The 23,655-nt window shown below is 42.5% G+C and overlaps 1 protein-coding gene across 2 annotated transcripts in view; it reads right to left on the bottom strand.

Annotated features, from left to right (window-relative positions):
* Window positions 1–23,655, bottom strand: part of Slc10a7 (solute carrier family 10 member 7) — a 165,461-nt gene that overhangs the window by 4,614 nt on the left and 137,192 nt on the right. The window contains exons 8-11 of one of the 2 annotated variants that reach the window (XM_042701822.1): window positions 19,121–19,286; window positions 17,941–17,992; window positions 14,460–14,533; window positions 12,650–12,809 (exon numbers count right to left, since the gene is read on the bottom strand). In XM_042701822.1, coding sequence (XP_042557756.1) covers window positions 12,793–12,809; window positions 14,460–14,533; window positions 17,941–17,992; window positions 19,121–19,286 — 309 coding nt within the window. In that variant the 3' untranslated portion in view covers window positions 12,650–12,792. Of the gene's footprint in view, window positions 1–12,649; window positions 12,810–14,459; window positions 14,534–17,940; window positions 17,993–19,120; window positions 19,287–23,655 lie in introns of those variants that run through there. The other variant, XM_042701821.1, reaches the window with a different exon arrangement.

Raw genomic sequence — 23,655 nt, 5'->3', positions numbered from 1 at the left:
AAGTAAGGGCTTTCTTCTACTAACAAGCCGGCAGGGCTCTGCTTTTATCCTATGCCCAGGATGGGAGGGATAAAACAATACGGACCAAGACGAGAGCTGCCAGCCGACCCCCCCCCCCCCCAGCACCCCCTCCATTTAAATATGTTTATTCTATGTCCTCGGAATTCCCTTTGTATCAGTGTTCAAAAGTTTCAAGAATTGCTACTTTCTGTTGGATGGACACAGTTGTTTATTTTGAGAAACAGACATTTTTGTTTCTCTCCAGATTAAATATGGGCTTTTGCTGACCCTTCACTGACGGCTGCTCTGCTAGTTCTCAATATAGTAACTATCCACTTCAGATCACTGCTCAGAGCTCTCTTAGGTACCTACAGGTGCGCCACATTCCGGCCCCTCATTCATTCAGCTAGTCATAAAGCTTACTGAGCTTCTTCCATCTGTCAGTTGTTGATCTAGCTGCTCGAGATATAAGGAGAAAAACAGTCCAGGCCCCCGGGCTCGGGGGTGCTGTGTTCTGGTAGCTCTTGTCTGAGCACACCAGAAACGTCTGCTGCACACGTGGCCTGTCCAGTCTCAAAGTATGAGAACATCTCGGACAAACCCTGCTGTGTGTGCCCTTAGATGAAGTCACCATGCTCTATCTAGTCTCCCTTTCTTTGCCTTTCTCTCTCATACTCAGTTTTCACCGTCATCTTCTTTATGTGATTCCTCATAAAACCAAGCCAAGATCCTGCGTCCAGCCTCCGAGGTAACGCCCTGTCTTCAGACTCTTCCCCTCATCAATCCTACAAACCACAGCCAGATTCATCTTCTCCAGCCCCACATTAATTAAAGCCACTGCCCTGCCCAAGAGCGGCAATGACTTTCTAGGAACCATTCATCAAATCCTCCACCTACTCAAACTTTGGGTAAAAAAAAAAAAAGACAACTCTCACCATTCCATTGTGTAAGTGCTACCGCATACTACACACTTAGTCGACACGATCCCAATCCTTACCAACAGCTTCGGAAGTGGTTTAGAGATGACAGAGACTGAAGTGTAGGGTGGGTGATGAACCTGAGTAACTCACGTGTGGTGGGTTGTGGCTGAGCACTGGACCCTACTACAGCTGCTTTTACACCAGCCAAACTGCAAGGGTCCACTGCTGCCCTGCCTCAGGCCTGGCAGTCTAGAACAGCCAGGCCCCGCCTGGAGCTCCTCCTTTCTCCACGAGTCTATGCCTACTGGATGGATCATCAAGGCCCACTTTTATATCTTTCTCCACCATGAAGGTGGCCTTAGTTCTTACTGATTTGTCTTTTGAAGGATGAAGAAATTCTTCTCATGTACTTCATGTACCTTAAATCCTTGATTTATGTCACTGTTATTTGCTTTAGTGTAGGCTTTAGTTCCCCTGAAGGTCTGTAGCATTTAAGCATATGGTTGGTGCACAATACAGAAATGACTGATGATAGAAGAATAAGTGTTAAGGTTTCCTGTGTTGAGACAGAATATTTAGAACAAATACCAATTTCACTGGACTTGAAAGAGAATGTACTCCTACGCACCCCTCTGGGAGATGACTATATTACATAGGAAAAATATATTTGATATGGCAGAAAGGAAAGAAATTAGATTGATCATGAACACAAAATCTGAAATAAGTATTAGAGTATGGAGTTAAGTGTTGAGGAAATAGGTATGTCCCTGGGAGTCTAATACTACCCCGGCTTTCCCCACTAGCTAAGAGCCGATACACCCTCCAATCACCTGGATCATTTCCTGTCTTTCAAAAACTCATTCGCCTGAATTCACATGACTTGTTTTCCATTTAAACGCATTCTCCTGGTCTCACTGAGTTCTGGAGGGAGCTGCGGTAAATCTGGCATCCAGTTGCTTCTCTCTCCAGTTGTCATGGTGACTTTCCACTTTTGTTTAGTCTGTTCTTCGTTAGAAACATCCATAAGTTTACCACCCAAATGTCCTACCCACGGCCATTTGAATTCCGTCTCTTCCTTCTCAGTGAATCCCTCAGAAAAGCCAGTGTTTGCTTTGAAAGCTCATCACGGTAGACAGTCTCTTCAAGTGAAATTCAAGCCAGTCAGTGTTTAAGGATCACAGTTATTCTTTCAGACACGGCTAAACACTGATTTCTGTGACCCCCTTACCCACCACACATAGCCATGTGCACAAACCCCCTCTTCTCCACTCTCTGCAGAGACAGTATAGTCATAGAAAGCCAAACTCAGTGGCACTAATTTATCTCAAAGACTAAATACACAAAGGGGCAATTCTATGCAGTTTCTAGAGCATGAAATGTGCCATGATAAAGTACACCCATGATTTTGGAAATTGGTTAGACTGGGCTTTCCATTTACCCTAAAGCAAGCTAACTTTCAGTAACAAGAGGTTGTTCCATGCAAGGATTTATTGTTTATTGCACCAGTGACCTACACAGGCTGAAGCTGGAGTGTGAAGAACCTGGGGCAGAGCCTGGACTATAATCCCAGAAGGCTGAGATCTGAGGACTATGGGTTGAGGCCGGCTCAGGCAGGATAGTCCATGACATGCTATCTCCAATTAATCACCAAAAATCTGGAAGTGGAGCTGCAGCTCAAGTAGTAGAGCACTAGTCTTAAGCACAAAAGCTCAGGGACAGTGCCCAGACTCAGAGTTCAAGGCTCGGGACCAGCACTAAAGAAAAAAAAACTCAAGAAAAGAAACCGAGCCAGTTCTGGGTTGGCATCCCACATCTGCTATCCCGTGTGTCCTGGGTTGGGTCATATTTAACTCAGTTTTCACATTAGTGAAATGGACCTATTTTATAGTGCTGTTGTTGCTGTTTTACAGATCAAGAGTGAGAAGGTACACAACGTTTGGACTACAAGGAGTCCCCATCTACAGCTATGTGCCAGGCACTCGTCGAGGGGGAGGCAATACGTGGACAGAAATGCCTGTCCTCATGCAGCAAATGCTCCTTCTCATCAGTCGGGGAGAGAATTCGAAGGGCACCACGCCAAAGCCAGGGAGACCACAACTCCACCCAGCAACATCATGGCACGGGACCAGCAAAGAAGGCTACACTGCTCATTAGAAACAAACAAGCAAGCAAGCAAACAAACATGGTGGGGCAAAATTGGCTCTGGGAGAAGTGTGGTTATTTTCGGGGGCATAAAAAGAAAGGCCACCCACTTCCAGGCTAATAGGTACAGCAGAGCTTGCTGTCCAATACAGGCCTTGAAGTAAGTGATGCCTGGCCTGCAGGGCCCATTCTGGTTCTCATTCTGGCTATGCTAGGACTTCCTCCAAATCATTCTGGAACCTTCCAAAGCCTGGCAAGTAAAACATTTCTGTAGAGCCTCTTAGGAAGTAGAAAGGAAACATAACATGAGTACAACCACTATTAGTATCCCCATCTTGCAGATGGCAATGTTTATTTCCCGGACACAGACAGCAGGACTGGGTGTCTCTTCTAGAACTTACTCCCCAGGATAGGGACATTGGGTAAAAGCAACATAGACTGTGGGAGGGTGGCAACTTAGGAAACTACTTCTTCCAGAAAGAACGGAATGGAAGGCGGGCACCTCTTTGAACAAAGATGCTTATGCCTGGCAGCCTTGACCCACTTTGAATCTGGATTGATGACCCTTTTCAGCCCATTAGGAAAATTAAAGACTGTGTTTCAGCCTTTAATTACCTGGGCTGAAAGTTTTATGTAAATAAAGATGCAAGAAAAGACCCGAATGAGCAGCTGGTGTTATCGCTGAATGGTATGTTCTGATTGGAAAAGATGTTTAATGAATGGCCTGGGCCGGTTCACCAGATGCTTCCAATGAAACATTTAACTCTATCAATGGAAGGTTCTGCCTCAGAAGATGAGGTACACCCTCACCTGTCTGACAGTGCTGTTGTTGTAATTAGCAAACAGGGAATTTCAGAATGAATTCAAGATCTGAGCCAGAAAGGCTTCCTTCAACTCCTAGCTGTGGCTTCCAGGAGGGACCGCCATGTTTGCAGAGATGGCGCGGGCAGGAAGTGGTCACGTCACTTTCTTCCTTTTCTAGGCCGAGGGAAGAGCTGCTTGTCTTGTACAGAGAAAATCTGGCTAACATTCACACTCCCAGGATGTGAAAACATCAAAAATAGAATGAGCACTTCATACGAGAAAAATAACACAAGGTCACGAGAATATATTTAACATGGTCACTAGCTGAGACCAGGGACCATCTGACGAACACTGGAAAGCCTGTCTTGTTTCATATGATTGTTTTTTTAGAAGTGGTTTTCTACTGCTAAAGAAAAGCACTTGAACTTTTCAAGCCTGAGGTGTAGAGGAACTGCTGGTGTGGTGTTGGTTTCACTGGTTCTGTGGACACCATCGCCACCTAAACTCCTATTTCCCTAGAATGCTGACGATCAGCAGTGGGCAGCTCCAGCCATAAATATTAACAAGCAGTGACTCAAATTCACATGGATTATCTTAAAGACACATTGTGTATGTGTGTGTGTGTGTGTGTGTGTGTGTGTGTGTGTGTGTGTGTGTGTGTCTACATGGCCTTGAATCATTTCCTGGCAGGACTCTTCTTGGTTGCCTTGTGTTTATAATGAAGGAAGGTCATAGATGAGATGTCTTTTGACACCTAAGAACAAGCAGATTTGACTGGGGGAAGCGAAAATCCAGAGTTCTTTATCCTTAGGCCCATCTCTCTTAAAAAGATCTATCTCACTTTTCTGTAACCCAAGCTTCTCACCCCTAACCCCTGGAATAAACCACCCTGAGCTCCTGTAGGGATCAAAGCCTTCACCACTCTTCCTGATTTTCCCGATGCACCTCACCGCCCATCCGCACAGCCACAGAGACTCCTGCCAACCTGGGAAGTGTGATTTTGTCACACTGATGACAAGACGAGTCTTCACAATGACCAATAATGCTTAGCCAATCCAGTGCTGCGGTTCCCTGGCCTCTTACCTTTAACCTTGAGGGCTCCATGCTCTTTCCTCATTCTGCTCCCTGAATACTGGTCCCTCTCCCCAACATGTCATTCACACGGATGCCTCAGGTCCTTAGCCTTCACTGTTTCCTCTGGCTGGAGTCTCATTCCTTCCTCTGTCTAGCTTCACTTCCTCTTTCCTTCAGCGCTTTGATCCAATGAGTCCTTTAAGCCTTAGCTTTCCCAGCCCCAGCAGACACCTGACTCTCCTTCCTGGATTGTTTCTCTCTACAACACTGCCATGAGATAGGCTAGCCTCTATCTGCTTATCACCACAAGATCGAAACAAGGACTTTCTGAGTTTTGTTCACTGGTGTACACTGGGCCTTAAGAGCCTGACACATAGGAGTTAGCGAATGAATACTGTTTGAATAAATGAGCGTAGTACATGTTGTGAATGTATGTTTGCGTTAGTGCCCCCTAGAGCAAATCTACAGCAAAGGCAGCTGTGGGGCTTGTCAGCCCCAGGGTACCACGAATATGCTTTGGTACAGATGACATTCCATCCTGGGCTGGCTTTCTGGTGTCTAACCCTCTTATGAGTCATGTCCAGTTTTCTATCTCCTCCTATCCCCATCCCCAAGGTGACATGTCATAAACCGACTAGGTACCCCACAGCTTTACACAGTGGGCAGTGGACTTTAATTTTTGGCTAGAGTTCTGTAGAAGGACAAAGAGGGGCTGTGTGTCCCCTTTGCTTTGCAGCTGCAGATTCATTTTTTGTCCCCTTAGTGTAACGAAGCATGGCGCTGGCTGTCATTAATACATGCAGCCTGGTTTATAGTGTCTGGATCAATTAAGAGAACTTCTGGGAAGAGACATGACCAAATAAATAATTGGAGAGATGCAACTCTGAAAGGAGGGTTGTTATTCACCCATCTCTGTTCGCCGGTTGAGCTGGAGCGCTATAACTTCAAGTGAATGGGATCTCCTGGGTAAGATCCTTCACTTCAAACACAGTAAACAAGTGTTCTGTGATGCGCATTTTAGTACTGCTGGAGGCAAACTTTCTAAATATTAATAAAGATAATAAATAAACTCCTCCATAAGTGACTGCCAGTGCACAGGAACAGGAAGTCCTGGGAAATGGGCTATTGTTGGCTCCCTTGGACAAGGCCATAACCTCATCAGAAAGGACAAGAAGCTGGGTATGATGGCTTATGCCTGTAATCCTACTTTCTTGGGCGGCTAAGAACAGGAGGATCATGGCTTGATGCCAGCCTGAGCTGAGAAGTTCACATGCTCCCTTCTCAACCCACAGCTGGGGTACTGTGGTGCCTGCCTGCCACACTAGTTACATGGGAGGGTGAAATCAGGGGACTGTGCGTTCAAGCCAGCCTGGCTGGCAATGTTCTCAAGATTCTCTCTCTAGAAAGAGAAGCTGGACATGGTGACACACACTTGTCATCCCACCAACAATCGGAAGGCTAAAACAGGCAGACTGTCGTTCAAGACACGGGCCTGGGCAAGATGTGATCTAAAAAATAACTGGTGCCCCAAACAACTGGAGGGGTGCTTCAGTAGTGGCGTGCTGGCCTGGAGAGCGTGAGAGAGGAAAAAGACAGACAGAAAGACAGAAAGAAAAAGAGAAAAAAGGAAGGAAAGGAAGGAAAGAAGGAAGGAAGGAAGAAAGGAAGGAATGAAGGTAGGTAAAGGAAAGGGAGGGAGGGAGATCAGAATCTCTTTCCTTTACTTCTTAGAGAACTTCCCTGTCAGGAATGTGGGTGCACATGAATGATTTGGAGTGCATGAACATGGACAGTTCATCTCCTTGTGGCTACTTGGACTGGATGGGATGGGGGAGTTAGTTTGAAATAAACATAGAGCTGGAGTTAAGAGCCTCTGACACTGACAGGAAGCAGCGCGTAGTGATGAGGATCTGGTGTACAGACGGAAGTGCACTATGTGGGATTTCCCCCCCACATCTCTTGGCCGTTGGCCTGCGGGGTGACAGCTTCAGGCAGAGCCAACTGGGGTCACAGGTCCCCAGCTCCATCTCTCAGACATGGCAGGCAACACAGCTGACACGAGCGCAGTGCGGACGTGTACGTCCAGAGGACTGCGGCTGCGAGCAAGGAGATGTAGCTTATTTTTCTTGTCTGTTTTTGTGCTGCTGGGGATGAAAGCCAAGGCGCTGCATCGCTGAGGTACAGCTCAATGCTCAGGCTCTGGGCTCTGATAGCTGAGAGCTCAGTTTGGGTCCTGATGAAATCACCAGTGTTAGGAGATCTTACTCTAGAATCCCTTGCTTTCCACGCCAAAAGGAACTTAAAGATAATGATCCCAAAGGGATATGCACACAAGTGAGAGTGCATATGAAAGACCTGGTATGACACAGATCAGACACCCCCAAAATGAGAGCCATTAGGCCATCAACCTGAGTACTACAAGATAGAGCGGGGGAGGCCCTCGTCCCTGAAACTGGAGCTGGTCTGAAGCACATCTAGAGCGCTGGGCACAGTAACTACTGTGGGAGCCAAACTTCCTACTGGGATCCTGCCAGGCCAGTGCGACCTTCTCTGCTTATCAGTGTTCTTGATAAATCTTGCTTGTGATTGTATTTGCTGTCCCTTTCAGAGCTGAATTTGGGGAATGCCATGGCCCCATCTTCAGTCTCTTAAAAACTTCCCCAAGTATCTACTAACTGGTGGATTTTTAGAAAATCTCTCTCTCTCTCTCTCTCTCACACACACACACACACACACACACACTTCCTTCTATAAAGGGTTTCATATAAGAATAACTTTCAAATGGCATGCATTCTGAAATGATGTTAGAGAAGCTTTTAATTTTACCCATAGCCTTTATGGAAATTCTAGTTTTGTGGTATCCATATAGAAGCTAAATATATAAACCTTTCAAAACTTACAATTGTTTTTTGGTGGTCCTGGGGATGCAATCTAGGGCCTTCCAAATGCTAGGCAAAACCTCTACCACTGAGCTACATCCCAGCTCTCAAAGTCTGAAAACAATAATAATAATAATTATTCTTAGGTTGTGTTAGGGTTTGAACTAGGGGCCTTGTGCATGCCAGGCTGTATTCTGAACTGTGCCTCCAGCCTCTTTCTGGGCTGGTTATTTTTATGACAGAGTCTTGCTTTCTAGGACTGTGCCTAGGCCGTGATCCACTTACTGATCATTTCCAGTTACTGCTGGCATGTCAGGCATTCGCCACGCAACCAGCACTCCATTGAGGGGAGGGGTTTCTACACTTGGTCTGCCTTGGTTGGTACAGAACCATAATCATCCCTGGCTTGTCTTCACAAGTAGCTAGGATTACAGTCGTGAGCTACTGGCTCCTGGAGTTCTAGAAGTCACACAGATGAGGCCTGGTGTAGCCAGTGGACCCAGGGCTGTCTCTGAGCACGGATTTGTGGAGAGCTCTCTGAGGTTCAGCACAGTGGCTCTCAGTCAGGCCTGTCCCTGAGTTCTGGGCTTGCCACTTGGGGTTATGTGGCCAGGCAAGCTATTCGTCACTTTGAACCTCACTTTCCTTATCTGGGACAGTGACTGTGGGTGTCATGTGAGCTGGTGTATGTATGCAATCTTTCTGAGAAGTCTGATACCAAGCTGACTCCCAGATTCAGCCAGACAGATAATGTATAGTGGTCAAAAGATGCTGGGGGGGGGGGGGGCAGGTATGACGGCTACCTACCCCTCTACGACCTGGTCAGCAGATTTGAGTGGAAGAAAGCTGACCCCGTCGAGGTTTTTGTTGTTGTTGTTGTTGTGATGGTCTTAGGGCTTAAACTCAGGGCCTAGGTGCTGTCCTTGAGCTTCTTTTGTTCAAGGCTAGTACTCTACAGATACAGAGCCACTTCCAACTTTTTCTGAGTAATTTATTGGAGATAAGAGTCTCGTGGACTTTTCTGCCCAGGCTGACTTTAAACCACTATCCTCAGATCTCAGCCTCCTGAGTAGCTAGAATTACATGTGTGAGCCACCAGCGCCTGGCTCCATCTAGGTATGTTTAAGTCCAGTATTTGTAACTAAGGAGAAAACAGCTGTCTTGTAATGTGGCAGCCCCAGCTCTGACTTTCTGGACAGTACAGCACCTTGTGTGTGAGATCTCTGAGGCTCAGCTACATGCCACAGCAGAACTAGTGATCCTTTCAGGCAGTTGCTGGTGGCCACAGCTGAGCTGGACAGGAACCCCAGAGATCAAGTCTTTGGCTAATCCTTGAGGACTCAAATACAGGCTATTTATGGCACTGGCTAGATTCTTTGCTTTTCTTTTTTTGCTAGTTGTGGGCTTGAACTCAGGGCCTTGGTGCTGTCCCTGAGCTCTTTCACACAAGCTCTTTTTCACAGAGATCAAGCCTTTGGCTAATCCTTGAGGACTCAAATACAGGCTATTTATGGCACTAGCTAGATTCTTTGCTTTTCTTTTTTTGCTAGCTGTGGGCTTGAACTCAGGGCCTTGGCGCTGTCCCTGAGCTTTTTCACACAAGGCTAGCACTCTACCACTTTGAGCCACAGTGACATTTCCAGTTTTCGGGTGATTAAGTGAAGATAACAGACTCACTGATTTTCCTGCCAGGGCTGGCTTTGAACTGAGTTCCTCAGATCTTTCTCGTGAATAGCTAGGATTACAGGTATGAGCCACCAGTAGGTGGCTAGATTCTTTTCTTTCTTAAGTTTTTTAGGCAGATCAATGAGAACCCACTTACAACATTTATCATGCCAAATAACAAGTCAGGAATCTCACCAATCAAAATCTGTTTCTGAATTCATTACGCTAATCAGGAAGGTCTCTAGGTGATAGAGAGATAGATAACAAAAGTAATTGTAGCTGCCCCTGGAGTGTTCCCTTTCTGTAACACAGCAGCTGAATACTTCAAGTGAGAATTTTCCACTAGAGCAACTGACTGTCCCTGGTGCTTAAGTCTACCCTGACTAGTACATACATAATTCCACCCTGTCAACATCAAAGTATTTTAAAGTAAATTACTTCATGGAACAAGTGCTTATACCACCATGCTTGCCTATTAAATGCTCAATTAGCATTAGCCCTGGTTTTATTACTACTGTAACCATGTGGAATATATCAAGAAAAGGTACAGAACTCTATTGTATAACTTGAGTAAAACAATATTCGAAATGAAAGTAAACATATTACTACACTCAAGAACTACTCTCATAATTTGGCTCTTTCTTTTTAAATCAGAAATTTTGATTGCAGTTGAATGTAGATACAATAGAAGGAAGTCCACAAGGTAACTGTATGAGGAAGGTAGAACATGCTTTTAGATCTTGGGAGATGATCCATCAAGTGAGCACCAAAATCAATTCTGGATCTTAGGGGAGAATGCATCTACAAATGGTTGAAACATCTGGCGGTCCTCGATGGAAAACTGAAGAGAGGTGTGGGGCCTCAGGGTCCCAATCTTCCGGGCTGACATCTGGCCTATTCTTAGGATGAATTTTGCTTGAGGGTCAGGCCAGAACGTTCTATAGAATTCTTATTATCTTTAATCTCATACTTGCTACTTAGAGCCTTAGGGGTCACCCTAAATTTTGATCACAATATCTAGATATGCTAGCAATGACTTTCGGACATCAAATTCAAAAGCAAAAATGCAAAACAAAAGTACCCAGCAACCTTTAAGGAGCATTATCTTCTCCTGGTTTGAGCAGATATGTCTCTTCACTTCTTTATTGGTTCAGAAAATAGCATGATACGACAGACATGCCTTTACTTTTCTGTAGTAATCCCTATTTTCAGTGGTATCTTTAAGAGTCTGTCAAGTGGCAGAGCCTCCATACTGCCATTCCTTCTAGAACTATAAGTAGAAGCGAACTTCAGGACAAGAATATATTTGTGGCTATACTCCAATGACTTTATTTTCTGTCTTTACTCTGGATTTCTATTTCCACCAGAACAGCCTGTTGTCAGAGTACTGGGGCTCTTAGTTGGCAGGAATGAAGGACAGACAGGAGCACCTCATGAGATGAAGGCTAACTCACCAAGACCCACTTTAAACAAAGATATATCTTTTTGGTTATAAATGAAGAAAATGAAAGGTATGAGTCCCAGTTTATAATTGGATCACATAAAATATGTTTATGGGAACAACTACAGATGTTAAGTATTCTGAAACTACAATGTAAGTAGCAATGTATCGTGAAGGAATTTAAATGATCTAAATCCATGCCAAGACCTCACATTTACAGCGTTTGGAAACAATGCAGGGCTTTCTGGTATTTGAAGTACTTCCTTTTCCTATAATCATTTGCACCTCTGGAAGACAAATGGCCTGGTGTCCAGTCTCTGTTATACGATCTAGGATAAATTAACATTTTTCTGTTTTCATTTCTTCATATAAAATTAAGATCCTATTGATTTGGTAATCACTGAAGGTTGTTCAGGCAACACAGATTATGTGCTTTACAGAGTGTGGTGCAGAATTACAGGGTAGTTCTGTTAAAATCATGTGTACGTGTCAAGTGGAAATCACAAATAAGTGTTGGGGGAAAAAGGATACCAGCAACGTAAAATGTTACGTTTAGTTCAGTTAAAAGTTGATAAACTCCAAGTAAATTTGGATTATTTTTACACTTAATAACTTAATTATAAAATAGAACATAAATAATAGGGTGTTTTCAGTCCGAGGTACAGGTCATCTTTTCTTGAAAAGCTTCTGATTACACTAGGAAAGGAAAAGTTTGGAGGGCATGAGCGGTCTCCACCCTCTGAGGAAGCACCAGCCTCTGCCGGGTCCTCCTTTGTGACCTTGCCAGGGGGGTTACATAACCATTCCATTTAGAACTCCGTTCCTTCCCACTTGGTTAGGGAAGTGTCCTCTTACAGAAAGGTGAAACTGGAAAAAACAGTCAAGTGCTACTCTGTTCTCAGTATGGATTGGGAAACAAGTTACAGCATTAAGTTCCAGCTTTTGGTGGGAAAACTGGAACCTGGGTCCAGACTAGGATCAGACAGGTGTTCTCCCACTCTTTCCTAAACACTGTGTCTATCAAAAAGCTATCCTCCATCAGCTTGTTTTTGGTCATAATAGACCCATAATGAAGCATCAACAACTTGAGGAACAGTTGCCTTGATACGGTTTTGTACACAGTGTCTGTAAAGGGCAAGATATATGCTGGATCATAAAACTTAAAATTTAAGTAGCATGTATTTAATTCAGAGAGCTTTTGCAAATACGAGAAAGTTGGGACCATCATTTTTAACTGCCAATAGCTACCACACTCAGATATGTACTTTCATTTTGCTACTTAAACACATTAAAAATTAACGTTAATATATGTCTGAACGAAAGACCTCGAATATTCTGAAATGTTTTTTCCTAGATGTAGCGATAACTTTTTTTGAAACAGATATTGAAAAAGCAAAGTGATCCGAATACTCAAAAGAAAAAGATAAATAAAAAGTAAAATACCAATATCTAAGACCTAATTTCTTTCTTGCTGAGTTGTGCACTGAGCCATTCTCAACTAGAGTACAAGCTGATCTTCAATCCCTCCTATGTAAAACATCATCTCGGTAGTACATAAATATCACGTTCAAACTAGAGTATAATTTGGGAGAGCTCATGGTTCACATGGCAGCCTATGGTCAGGGATCCCTTCTTGACAAAATATGAACCTTCTTCCGCCCTGCTTTGGGAACTAAAGGAGGGCAGCAGTAAACAAGCCCTGTAGCATTGTTTCAGAGGAAGGCCAGCGGTGGGCCTGCACTTCCTTCAGGCCTCCTCTCTCTTGCTGAACGAACTCCAGGGAATGGCATCACGTCAGGCTTTCCAGACGTATTATGTGAAGCCATAGCTCACTGTCATTTTCAATAGGAAGCCTCATAATTAAAGGTCAAATAGTCACTTCATCTGCAATCAATCAATAGAAAAAGTACTAATACGGAGGACTAATCAATCAATGGCAAAGACTCTAATAAAAGCAATGAATCAAATTCAGCATGTGTGTAGAGGCAAGTAACATAGAAGAGATTGAGACAGGGCGAAAAGGGAGAACAATAAAATAAACCTAAGGTATAGATCCAAAGGAATATTCAGGAAGCTTCTCAAGCAAGGGTTTCCATCCTTGCTTCATTAGTTACAGGGGCACCACTGGGCCTACAACCATTTATTCTCAAATGCAAGTACTAAAGGTGACGATAAACGGTATTTGATGTTTTACTCTGTGTATTCCATTTGAGATGTGTGTGGTGGGGGAGGGGGAGATCACGAGATGAAACATTCTATTGGTTATTTCCAAAAAGAAAGTGCCAAATAGCTGTATGATAATCCATTCTAGTTCATCTTTGTGTGAGAAGAAAGGATCACGCTGACAGATATTATCTGAAATTTCCCCCTATTTTTCAGAATATGATTTCTTCACACTAGGTCAGTGCTGTGTTGCTCTAACTCCAGCAGACAAGCATTTCCATTAGATAATGCACTGGCCTGCAGGTCAGGTCACTGTGAAGACACAGCCTCACTGCCTGTGCTATCAGGCCACCACAACAGGGAGACATGGGTTGGAGCTTGTGAAAATGGACACAGTAAAAGTATAGTGCTTAACAAACCCACCTGGTAATCATACCCAAGTACTCTCTGGTCAATGAAGAATAAAGAATGACCAGTGACCTCTCTGAGATAAGCAGGGAGGGGAGGTTATTTTCTGAGTGCTTCCATAGAGACGACAAAACAGAATGTTCAAGATAGAAATGAAATTCCCCCTGGACACTAGTGGCTCACTACTGTAAGCCAGCTACTCAGGAGGCTGAGATATGAGGATTGTGGTTCGAAGTCTGCCAGGGCAAGAAAGTCCCTGAGACTATAATCTCTAATTAATTACTAAAAGGCCAGAAGCGGAGATATGGCTCATGTGGTAGAGAGCTTGCTTGATCAAAAAAGTCCAGGAATAGCACCCAGGTTCTGAGTTCAAGCCCCAGGACTGGCGCAAAAGAAAAAGAAAAGAAAAAGAGAAAGAGAAAGGAAAAGAGAAAGAAGGAAGGAAGGAAGAAAGGAAGGAAGGAAGGAAGGAAGGAAGGAAGGAAGGAAGGAAGAAAGGAAGGCAGGAAGAAAGGAAGGCAGGCAGGAAGACAGGAAGACAGGAAGGAAGGAAGGAAGGAAGGAAGGAAGGAAGGAAGGAAGGAAGGAAGGAAGGAAGGAAGAAAGAAAGGGAGGGAAGAAAGAAATCCCTTAAACTGAAAGCTAAGGAAACTGAGGCCAGTTCCTGACTCCTCATTCCCACCCCATCCCAGTTCTAGAGTTAACGTTCTGTACTGGTTGTCTTTTATGAGAACTGAAAAGCATGGTTATAAATTAAGCTAAATCTGAAAGCATTAGAGTTAGGCCCTCAGAGATTGAAGGAAGAATAGTGTTTCTAAGCCAGGATCCTTCCTTACTTTGGTAGTGTTGTTTGTCTAACAGAACCAACAGCATCCCATTTCATTTAACCTGAAGAGTTCTGTGTGTTTCCCAGATTTTACTCTAGCGGGTAGTATATGGCTTTGAACTTGGCGAATCACTTACCCAACGTAAGGGATTTGTGTGTAGAACAGAAGATGATAGCCACTGTATCTGCTGCTGTGAAGCCCGAGTTATTCCTAGGGGCAAAAAAAAGTTATTTGTTAATACCTGTGGGAAAAGATGACGCAACTTATTCTACATCAACTGCAGTACCCACCTTCATGCGAACATCCCTTACATCAATTCCAGGGGCGGAAGTTATTCCAGACTGAAACGGATGATGTATGAAGTCATACATCTGACTTCATTGTTTAGAGATCACTCTGAGTCCTCATCTTTTCTTTTTCTTGGTCCTTGGGCTCCAACTCAGGGCCTGGGCACTGTTCCTGAGTCTCTTTGTACTTAAGGCTAGTGCTCTACCACTTGAGCCACAGAGCTAATTCTGGCTTTTTCTGAGTAGTTTATCGGAGATGAGAGTCTCATGGATTTTCTTGCCCAGGCTGGCTTCCAGCCACAATCCTCAGATCTCAGCCTCCAGAGTACCTAGGATTACAGGTATGAGCCACTGGTGCCTGGTGATTTTTTAAGCAGTTATTGGCGTGTGGGAAGTGTGGGGCGGGGGGAGAACATCAAAACTTGTCAAAGATCTTCACATGGGAGTAAAGACAATAAGCTCTAAAGGTAGGCAACATGATACCTCTATTTATCAATGGGAAAATGGAGGTATACAGAAGCTATGTGGCTTATTTAAGTCCCATTGCTGGTAAATGACAGATCTAGTGTACTAATGCTCCTAACTATTATGTCCTACTATTATTCCACACTAGATTAAGCATCAAAAATTTTTCATCAAAACCAATTATGTGTTGAGATGGGCTCCCAGCAGCCTTAGCGGGAGATAGCATCATTGCCTTGCTCTATGTAAAAAGGGAACCCGAAGCACAGCTGGTCATACAGCTCAAGTAGTTTGCCCCACACTAAGGAGCTCAGTTTGCTTTCTCAGAAAGAAAGTATAATAAGAACACCAAAAAGATGGCAGCAGTTCATGGGGGAGGGCAGCTATCTTGGCCAGTCACTGGTACTCAGCCATCATCTGTGGAGAATGGCTTCGTGGAGCCAGTCATGACCGTACACAGAAAAACAAAGCACTCTGCTCATCTTATGTAAATTGGGATGACTACAATTATTTTCCGTGATGAACATCTCTATTCACATCCTTGAAAGGAATCACATTACTATTTATTTTGTTACTCTACCTTATTTCTTTTTAATATTGACTTTCTTTTTATCCTGTTTTTATTTTTTTATAATTCTTTTGATCACTTTGGCTTCCCTTGAGATCTTTATTTCCTTTTCTTCCAAACCAGTCTTTTTTTTTTTTTTTTTAATTCTCTCTTACAAAGCTTTCAATCGGTGTTTTTCACGATATTTATTTTGCCTTCCTCTGTGGTAGCCACAGAGGAAAACATGTCAGGTTTTACAAGAAGAAGCATGGAATGTGGGGCAGCAAACGTCCTCAGAGAGTGCTCTGTTGAAACCCACTGTTTGGAGAGGAGGCCACATCCATGGGAGATTCTTTCCTTTGTTGCTTTCTGTACTAGTGCTTCATCAGCCCGTTTTGCAGAGGAGATCTCGTTTATCATTAGCTGTGCAGCACTAACCAAGTTAACCCAGAACGCTGAGGCTTAGCTACCTCATCTCTAAATAGAAAGGAACCCTGGCAATACTTTTACTCCTTCCCACCCTCACTCCCCTTCAGCAAGGATGGCAATGGCCACCTGGTGTGCTACACTTGCAAGGAATTTTCCATTCACAAAGGAGTTATTGACATCTCCCTTAGGATGAGTGACTTGTGCCACAAGGACCAGCAGTGGTCAGCGACTGAACTGCAATCGTCTTTTCTAAGGTGGCGAACCAAGTCATTCACAGAAAGAAACCCCTTCAGATAGCTCCTATGTGTGGACATATACAATGAAGTCACGATTTCTCTGTGATTTAATGGTGCCAGGCTTTATTCTTACTTCATAAGTTACTACCTCAAGCTTGGGAAAACGTTTCAGTTTACATCAGTCAGTATATTTTTATTGGCCACGTACCATCTGCCTGGTGCCATAACAGGGCTGTAAGAACCAAGTGCCTCATGCAAGGTCCCAAGCCAAGGTCCTGGCACTATTTCAAGCCTCTTAACAGTCGAGCCTGTCCTTCTGGGCACTCACCGCCATCACTGTAGTTCAGGCCTGGCAAGCTGGCCACGCTCACCTTTCCTGTACCTATAGCTTCAATTGGTTTGTTTTGTGTATTATGTGACTGTGTATGTGCGTGACCATGTTCCATTCCTGCTTCCTCTGCCCCTAGAATCCCTTCATCCACATCTCTGTGCTCTGAGCAATAGCCATTTCTTTTGGACACACATCGAACTCCAACTCCATCTCTGCTGGAAAGCAGATTCTACCACTCTCTTTGGAAGCTTCCTTCTGCTTTGCATGGGACACAGGTGGTTTTACTGTCCTACTCAGAGGACACTTACTTAGCCTGGAAACCCATGCGGGATTAGAATCACTTCTCAGTTGTGGTGTTTGCTGTGCTAACTTTCATACCAAAAGTATGTATGTATGTAATATCTAGTGAATGAGAAACACTGCTGGAAGAATCGGCCTTTATGGTAAGGCTTTAGGAAAGATGAACTAGGATAGAGAGACCAAGCCAGGTACAAGGATAGCCTAAGCCAACACAGAAATGAGAGAGCATTTCTTCCTGGGATAGCAAAGACCACCTTGCTACATAGACTGGAGGGCCTAGCACTTAATAAAATGAACCTCATTCTTAATCATTGGAGTTTTTTTTTTGCCAGTCGTGGGGCCTGAACTCTGGGCCTGGGCACTGCCCCTCAGCTCTTCAGCTCAAGGCTAGTGCTCTACCACTTGAGCCACAGCACCACTTCCAGCTTTTTCTGCTTATGTGGTGCTGAGGAATCGAACCCAGGGCCTCACGCACACAAGGCAAGCACTCTATCACTGAGCCACCTTTCCAGCCCCATCATTGGAGCTTTCTAAACACAAGAGTGGCCAACAGAAGTCTGAGACATTAGAAGCAGTATGAAACACTTAAGAAAAGATCAATGGGCCTTGAAGTAGAGTTAGCAGTAAGTATGTGCTGTGATAGAGATGAATTCCATTTTGAATATTGTGTGTCTAAGGTCTTATGGAGACAGCCAGGGAAACAATGAAATGGGAAAGAAAACAATAGTACTGGACCTTAGGAAAACACCGGAATAGAAAGTCTAGATTTACAATTCTCAGCATGAAGTGGACAGCTCAAGGCAGGAGAACAGAGGAGGCTGTGCAGGCATGTGGGGTAGACAGACGAGACAGGGGACAAGGACAGATGCTTCAGTGATGTCCACAGTCTAAGGGTGGCAGAAGTCGGACAGAATGGCCAAGAAGATAGAAAGAAAAATAGGACAATATAGTGAACTAGCTGCCAAGAGTTACTATGAAAGAAAGTAATTTTAAGAGACTAATAGAAAAGATGCTTTACCGCTTACCTTGTTGAAAAGATGAAGGTTAATAGCATGAAACTCAGCTGGATAGAAACTACTGCAGAAAAAAAATATTGAATATAAATTAGCACTATAAAGGTACATCTCTAGCGTATTTACTAGTATGCTTAGTTTCATTTGAAACTTAAGGGAACTCAAATAGAAAAACGAGTAAATAAACCAAACAAATATACATTGTTAAACTAATACAATCATTGAAATTCATAGGGCTTAGCCTATTCTTTTTGTTTGTTTAGTGCTGATACTAAACAAACTTCCAGCATTTTGCTGGTTAATTGGAGATAAAAGTCTCTTGGATTTGTCTGCCCAGGGTAGCCTTTGAACTTTGATCCTTAGATCTTAGTCTCCTAAATAACTAGGATTACAGGCACAAGCACCTGTAGGCACCTGGCTTAATCTGTTCTTACTGACAATATCCCCAGGTATTATTTATGATATCCACTACTTGGGAAAAATCTATAATTTTCTTTATGATTTGGCTGTTTGGTTTGCTCAGTTAAGAGTATGTTATAGCACAAGGCACACACATGGTTACACTGGGATAATCCATCTCGATGTTGGATAACAACAAGATTATTTGATACTATAATACTAATAGAAGTTGTCTTTGGTATTTAGAATAAATAGAACAAAAGGTTGGTTTCTTAGCCTTAGCACATACTGGTTATTTTATAGCCTGCTGCTCCTTAAAGTGATATATTATCAGGGGTATCTTTTAGTAGAAAATATGATGTAAATATTCACATCTGAATCAATATAGCCAAATCATTATACATATAATAGTGTCATATATTGTAAATCATAGTATGTAAAGCAGAATATGGGATAAAATTGGTTTACTTAACAATAAACTGAATTGGGAACAAACTGCTCGATCTGATGCTTGAGTCTGACAGAGAGTAAGGCTCTGTTCCTAACATCATCTCTGGTAAATCAACATGGAGCACCAGATATGGAAAACAAGGGATTAATACTAAATTCATAACTGGCATCTTCCTAGAGAACACCACACATGCTAAAGTCACTGAATACACACAATACAAGCTGAATATTCATTCGAATCAGTTTAACACTGGGACTGAGGCTGGGGAGCAGATTGCTTTGCTGTGCTGCTGAAGAGACTAAGGGAAGGGTAGTCAGGGGGGTGTCCCATCTCCCTACTTACTTATAAACAGGATGAGTACGAGGCTGAATTTATCCAGGTCGATATTCGGGTTAGAGAACGTGTCACAGAACGTGGTGTAGATGATCATGAGGAGCACGCTGCTGCTGATAGCACCGAATGGAGGTTTCTTCCTCTCAAGCCAATCCTTGATGTATCTTCGGACAATCTGAAACACAGAGAGCAACAGGTGGCCTCTTTTCCAAGATGTAGGGAGTTGAGTTGGGCATTGCAAAGTGATTCTGACAGCCAAAAGACATAAAGGAAAGAGAATAAATTTGGATGATGGCCACAGTGGATTTCAAAGCTTCCCTGCCATGCCACTCTCCTCCTGGGGAATTGAACGTTTGTAGTGCAGCTTCCACTGGGTGTCCATAATGAGAGTGTATTTCCAACCACATTCAAATCCATCCTTAATCACGCCAAATGCTCTTTGCTAGCTGTCACTGAGACGGGCCCATTAAGCCTCCCCGAAGTTTATCTCCTCTGCTGATCCTAATGGATGTGTGTAATTATCACAGCCCCCTTTGCCTCAAAGACAATTCCAAGTGCAACTTTGGGAATCTTAAAAATCTGACATCTTCAAGAATTTCAAGACAGTAGATAATCGAAAGTGATCCATGGAACATATTAATATTTAAAACACCAGCAATGCACCAGAAGTTTTTAATTAAATTATAACTCATGCTTGAAAAGCAAAAGTGCATGTGTTGTGGGAGTTTAAATAATTCACATTCTGAATATCTAGAGTTTTTGTGAATCCAGAGACAAATGTCATTTGCATGCTTTTAGAATTCCAAAATTAACACTTAAAAATGAATAAGCCTGTCCTAACTCTTCTACAGAAAGGACTGGTGAAATATGAGGTCACACAGCAATCCCTTCACATTTTAAAACCAAATCAGATATTTAAAATCAGGACAATGTGGATATTGGCATGAACTTTTGTGTGGACATAAACTTGAAGCACTCTGTTTAAAATCCTCTTTCGCTTTTGAAGGAAGCTGTATGAGCCGTATTACATGAAGAGTAGTTGAGACGTATTAAGTTCCCTCATTATCCTACATAATTGAACAAGAGATTTCACAACAGGCTGAGTTGCACAGATCCATTAGCAGTAATGAGGTCAGGGAACTTTTCCACACAAGGTTGATGGGTCCTGACACCATCCACTCTGTCACCCAAAAGGCTTAAATCCACCATGGAACATATATTTACAGGTACTTAAGAACAAAATAAACTACAATTAGTCTCCTTAGCCCTGGCTTTGTTTTTCTGCAGTTTCAGGGACCCCTAGTCAACTGTATTCTGCAAATGTCAAGTGGAAAGATTCTAGAAGTAGTCAATCCATACGTTTTTAAACAAATGTTATTCTATTGTTATAACTGTTACATTTTATTGTTGTTGCTAAAATTATACTTTATCAATAGGGATGCATGTAGAAGAAAAAAGTTTATAGAGGTCTCAGCACTGCCCATAGTTTCAGTCACTGAAGATTTTAGACCAAAAAGAGGGAGTCTTGTGCTCTCAGTGGAACTTCTGAACAAATGCCTGTGGAGCGTACCACCCTTTCAAGGACTCACTAAGTGAGCAAACTGCAAAAATAACAGGAGACATGGCAGAAAGCTCATCAGTTATTACAAGGGATAGGAACAAGGTGAAGGACAAAGGCCAAAGATATTCAGATAAATCATGGTTAATTTCTTTTTAAAAGTAGATTTTATATAAAAATAACTAGATTTATGAAATATGGAGGTACCAGTGATCTCAACCCATGGTGACCTGTCTGTTTAAAGTTCTTTTCCTTGAAGTTTCAAATGCAGTAAAATACAGAGAGCTCAGAGTGGCTGTTACTCAGTGTTGGGGACTGAGGTCTTAGAGAATGGAAGCTTCGGGTGGCAGTCTAGTGGTATCGTGACTGATCCAGACAGGCCAAGTTCAAATATGGTGCCATGGGTGACATTAGTCATTTCCTACTCTACTGTGTTTGGGAGCAGAGGTCTGAAGGTCTTGTAAATTTAATGTAAATTAACTCCTGTAATTCCTTAGAAAGATTAACTCATGGTCGAACAACGTGAATACCAGGAGACTGGCACTTGAAAGGTATGTGGGAAGGTCAAGGAGAGGGAAGTAGATAAACAAGGGAGGAAGATGGGTGAATGCAGTCATAATATTCACTGAATATCCTATGAAATTAGGAAAATTGAGGGGAGGGGCTGAGTTGGGAGGAATGAAATAGTGAAACGGATCAAGATGACAACCATAGTGGCATCGATCACTGCACTTCTGGTAGCTCCTTTGTACAACTACTTAAAGATAACAAAATATAACTTTAAAAAATAATGGAGAATATACCAAAGTATGGAAATATACTTGTCATTCAGTTCTGTTTTGATATACAATGTTAAAGGCACACAAGTTAACTATGAAATAAACTACGGAATGTATGATCAGAATTTCCAAAGGAAAAGTGACTTTCTCTCTACTATCTCGGCCCTCTCTGACAAAACAATGAAGTATCAACAAAGTATAATTTAAAGGACAAACCATTTTAAAACCAACACAAATACTGAACCATCAACCAACTTTATGAGCAGTAATTTGGTACTCAAGAAACAGAATCCTCCTAAGCAGAATGTTTTTCTTCTAAACAGATTCATGGGTGGATTTCAGTGGAGGAAACAACTGGGAAATTGGGCAGTGGATAGATCCATAGGTGAAACAAAACCCTTGGAGGAAAAATGGTGACAATTTTAGTCTTGCTATGCTATCTGTCTGTGTTTCCTAAGTAAGTCATTTCCTGTCTTTCCAGGCTCCATAGAGCTTTTCCATGTTCCTCTAAAATTAAGTTCACAAAGCAGCTGCTTTTGCATTGTATAGCTAGAAAAGTGTTAAAATGTTCCATAAACAAAACCGAGCGAGGCTGCGTTGACATGTGCTTGCACAATAAACTTACATTTCAGTAACTTACACATCTTCCATGTGTCAAAACTCACATCACTAGAAAATTCTCCAAACTCTTTGGCCCCATTGAAGATTTTCATAACTTTACTGGAAATAACAGTGCTAGAGATAGACTAGAACAATACCATACTCTCAATAGAACTTGAAATGTATGTCTTCTCTTTTGAGAAAGAACACAAATCAAGTTGAGGGGGGACAAGGTGTTTTCCCCTCAGAACCTGTATCAACTCATTTGTCCTCCTGGTTCAGAGAGACTGTGGTATTACAAATTAAGAGACAAATTCTCCTTGTTTGTTTTTCCCTGCAGAAAAGGAAAAGGAATTGCCCATAGGAAGAAGCTTTTTATTTTTATTGTCTAATCCTCAACATTTTGCTTTTCTTTATTTTAAACTAAGTAGCTGGAAAGGCAAAGGAAAACTTAAATTTGATTTTGAACTTCTCATAAGCTGAGTGACATATCAATTACTATAGAACTTCCAAGTAGAGACCTGTAAAAATGACATATCTTAGATGAAGAATGTCACCGCACCAAGGTATCTGTTAAGCATATTATCTATCATTTCAGTTTTCTTGATTTTTTTTTGTCAAGGTATTTCCTTGCTTTTTCTTTCTACTCTGTCTTTACATTTACAAATTGATTTTTGAGTGAGAATAAATGACAGATAATTTTTCATGTTAAGCCTGAATTTTTATGATGTATTTCTCTTCAAGGTGGCTTTAGATTCTTTCTTCAATTTTCATCCTCTATTGCATAGAATCTGATATTTTCAGAGCATTTGGGCTCTGTTTAATTGATACTCTGTTGAAAGGATATTGCTAGAGATGAAGTCAGATACAATTTATAGAACACAGGTGTTTAAAATGTTTGATTAAATACTGGTTAGATCTGAAGTGATATTAGTATGCTTATAAAGAGATACATGAACAATAAATATCCATCATCCACTTAGCTTTTGAGAAATTCTTCCCCACTACTGCTTCATTTCATTCTCATGACAGACTACAAATATCATCCAGGTGAATATGAAGGCATGAGCCCAGACAACATGCTTAGCATGCTACCATGCCAGTCAGGTGGCTGTATAGGAATGTGTCCTCTGTTTCCAGGGAAACAGAAGGTCAAGGCCTAGATTGGAACTAGTGTGTCTGACCTGGAATCCTGACTCCACTCGTTAGCTGGATCTTTGATGAATTACTGTGCCTCATCTCTAAAAAGGATGTAAAAATAAGCGTATTGAGGATTAATTAATATGAAATGCCTAACATGGTAGATGCTCTCTAGGGATCAGGCCAGAGATCCTCAGAAGAGGAGCCATGCTAACAGGTGGTTGTGATTATTAATCCTAAGAGGGGAATACAGGAGAGGGGTAAGTAGATGCAAGCAAAGCACCTTAAATGGGGGAAAAGCCAGTAGAGTTCATTGGTATCTAGAATACTTTTTTCAAAGAATTTTTGTTTTGGTAGTTTTGAACTAAAATTTGAACTCAGAGCCTCACGGTTCCTAGGAAAGTCTTCTTCCACTTGTGGCATGCCTCCAGCCCTAGAGCGCTTAAAAACAAACTGCTACTTTTTGA

The sequence above is a fragment of the Dipodomys spectabilis genome, unplaced genomic scaffold (genome assembly GCF_019054845.1).
Source record: "Dipodomys spectabilis isolate Male_0828 unplaced genomic scaffold, ASM1905484v1 ptg000297l, whole genome shotgun sequence".
In the NCBI taxonomy this organism is placed as follows: Eukaryota; Metazoa; Chordata; class Mammalia; order Rodentia; family Heteromyidae; genus Dipodomys; species Dipodomys spectabilis.
This window is presented reverse-complemented; position numbering and strand designations above follow the sequence as displayed.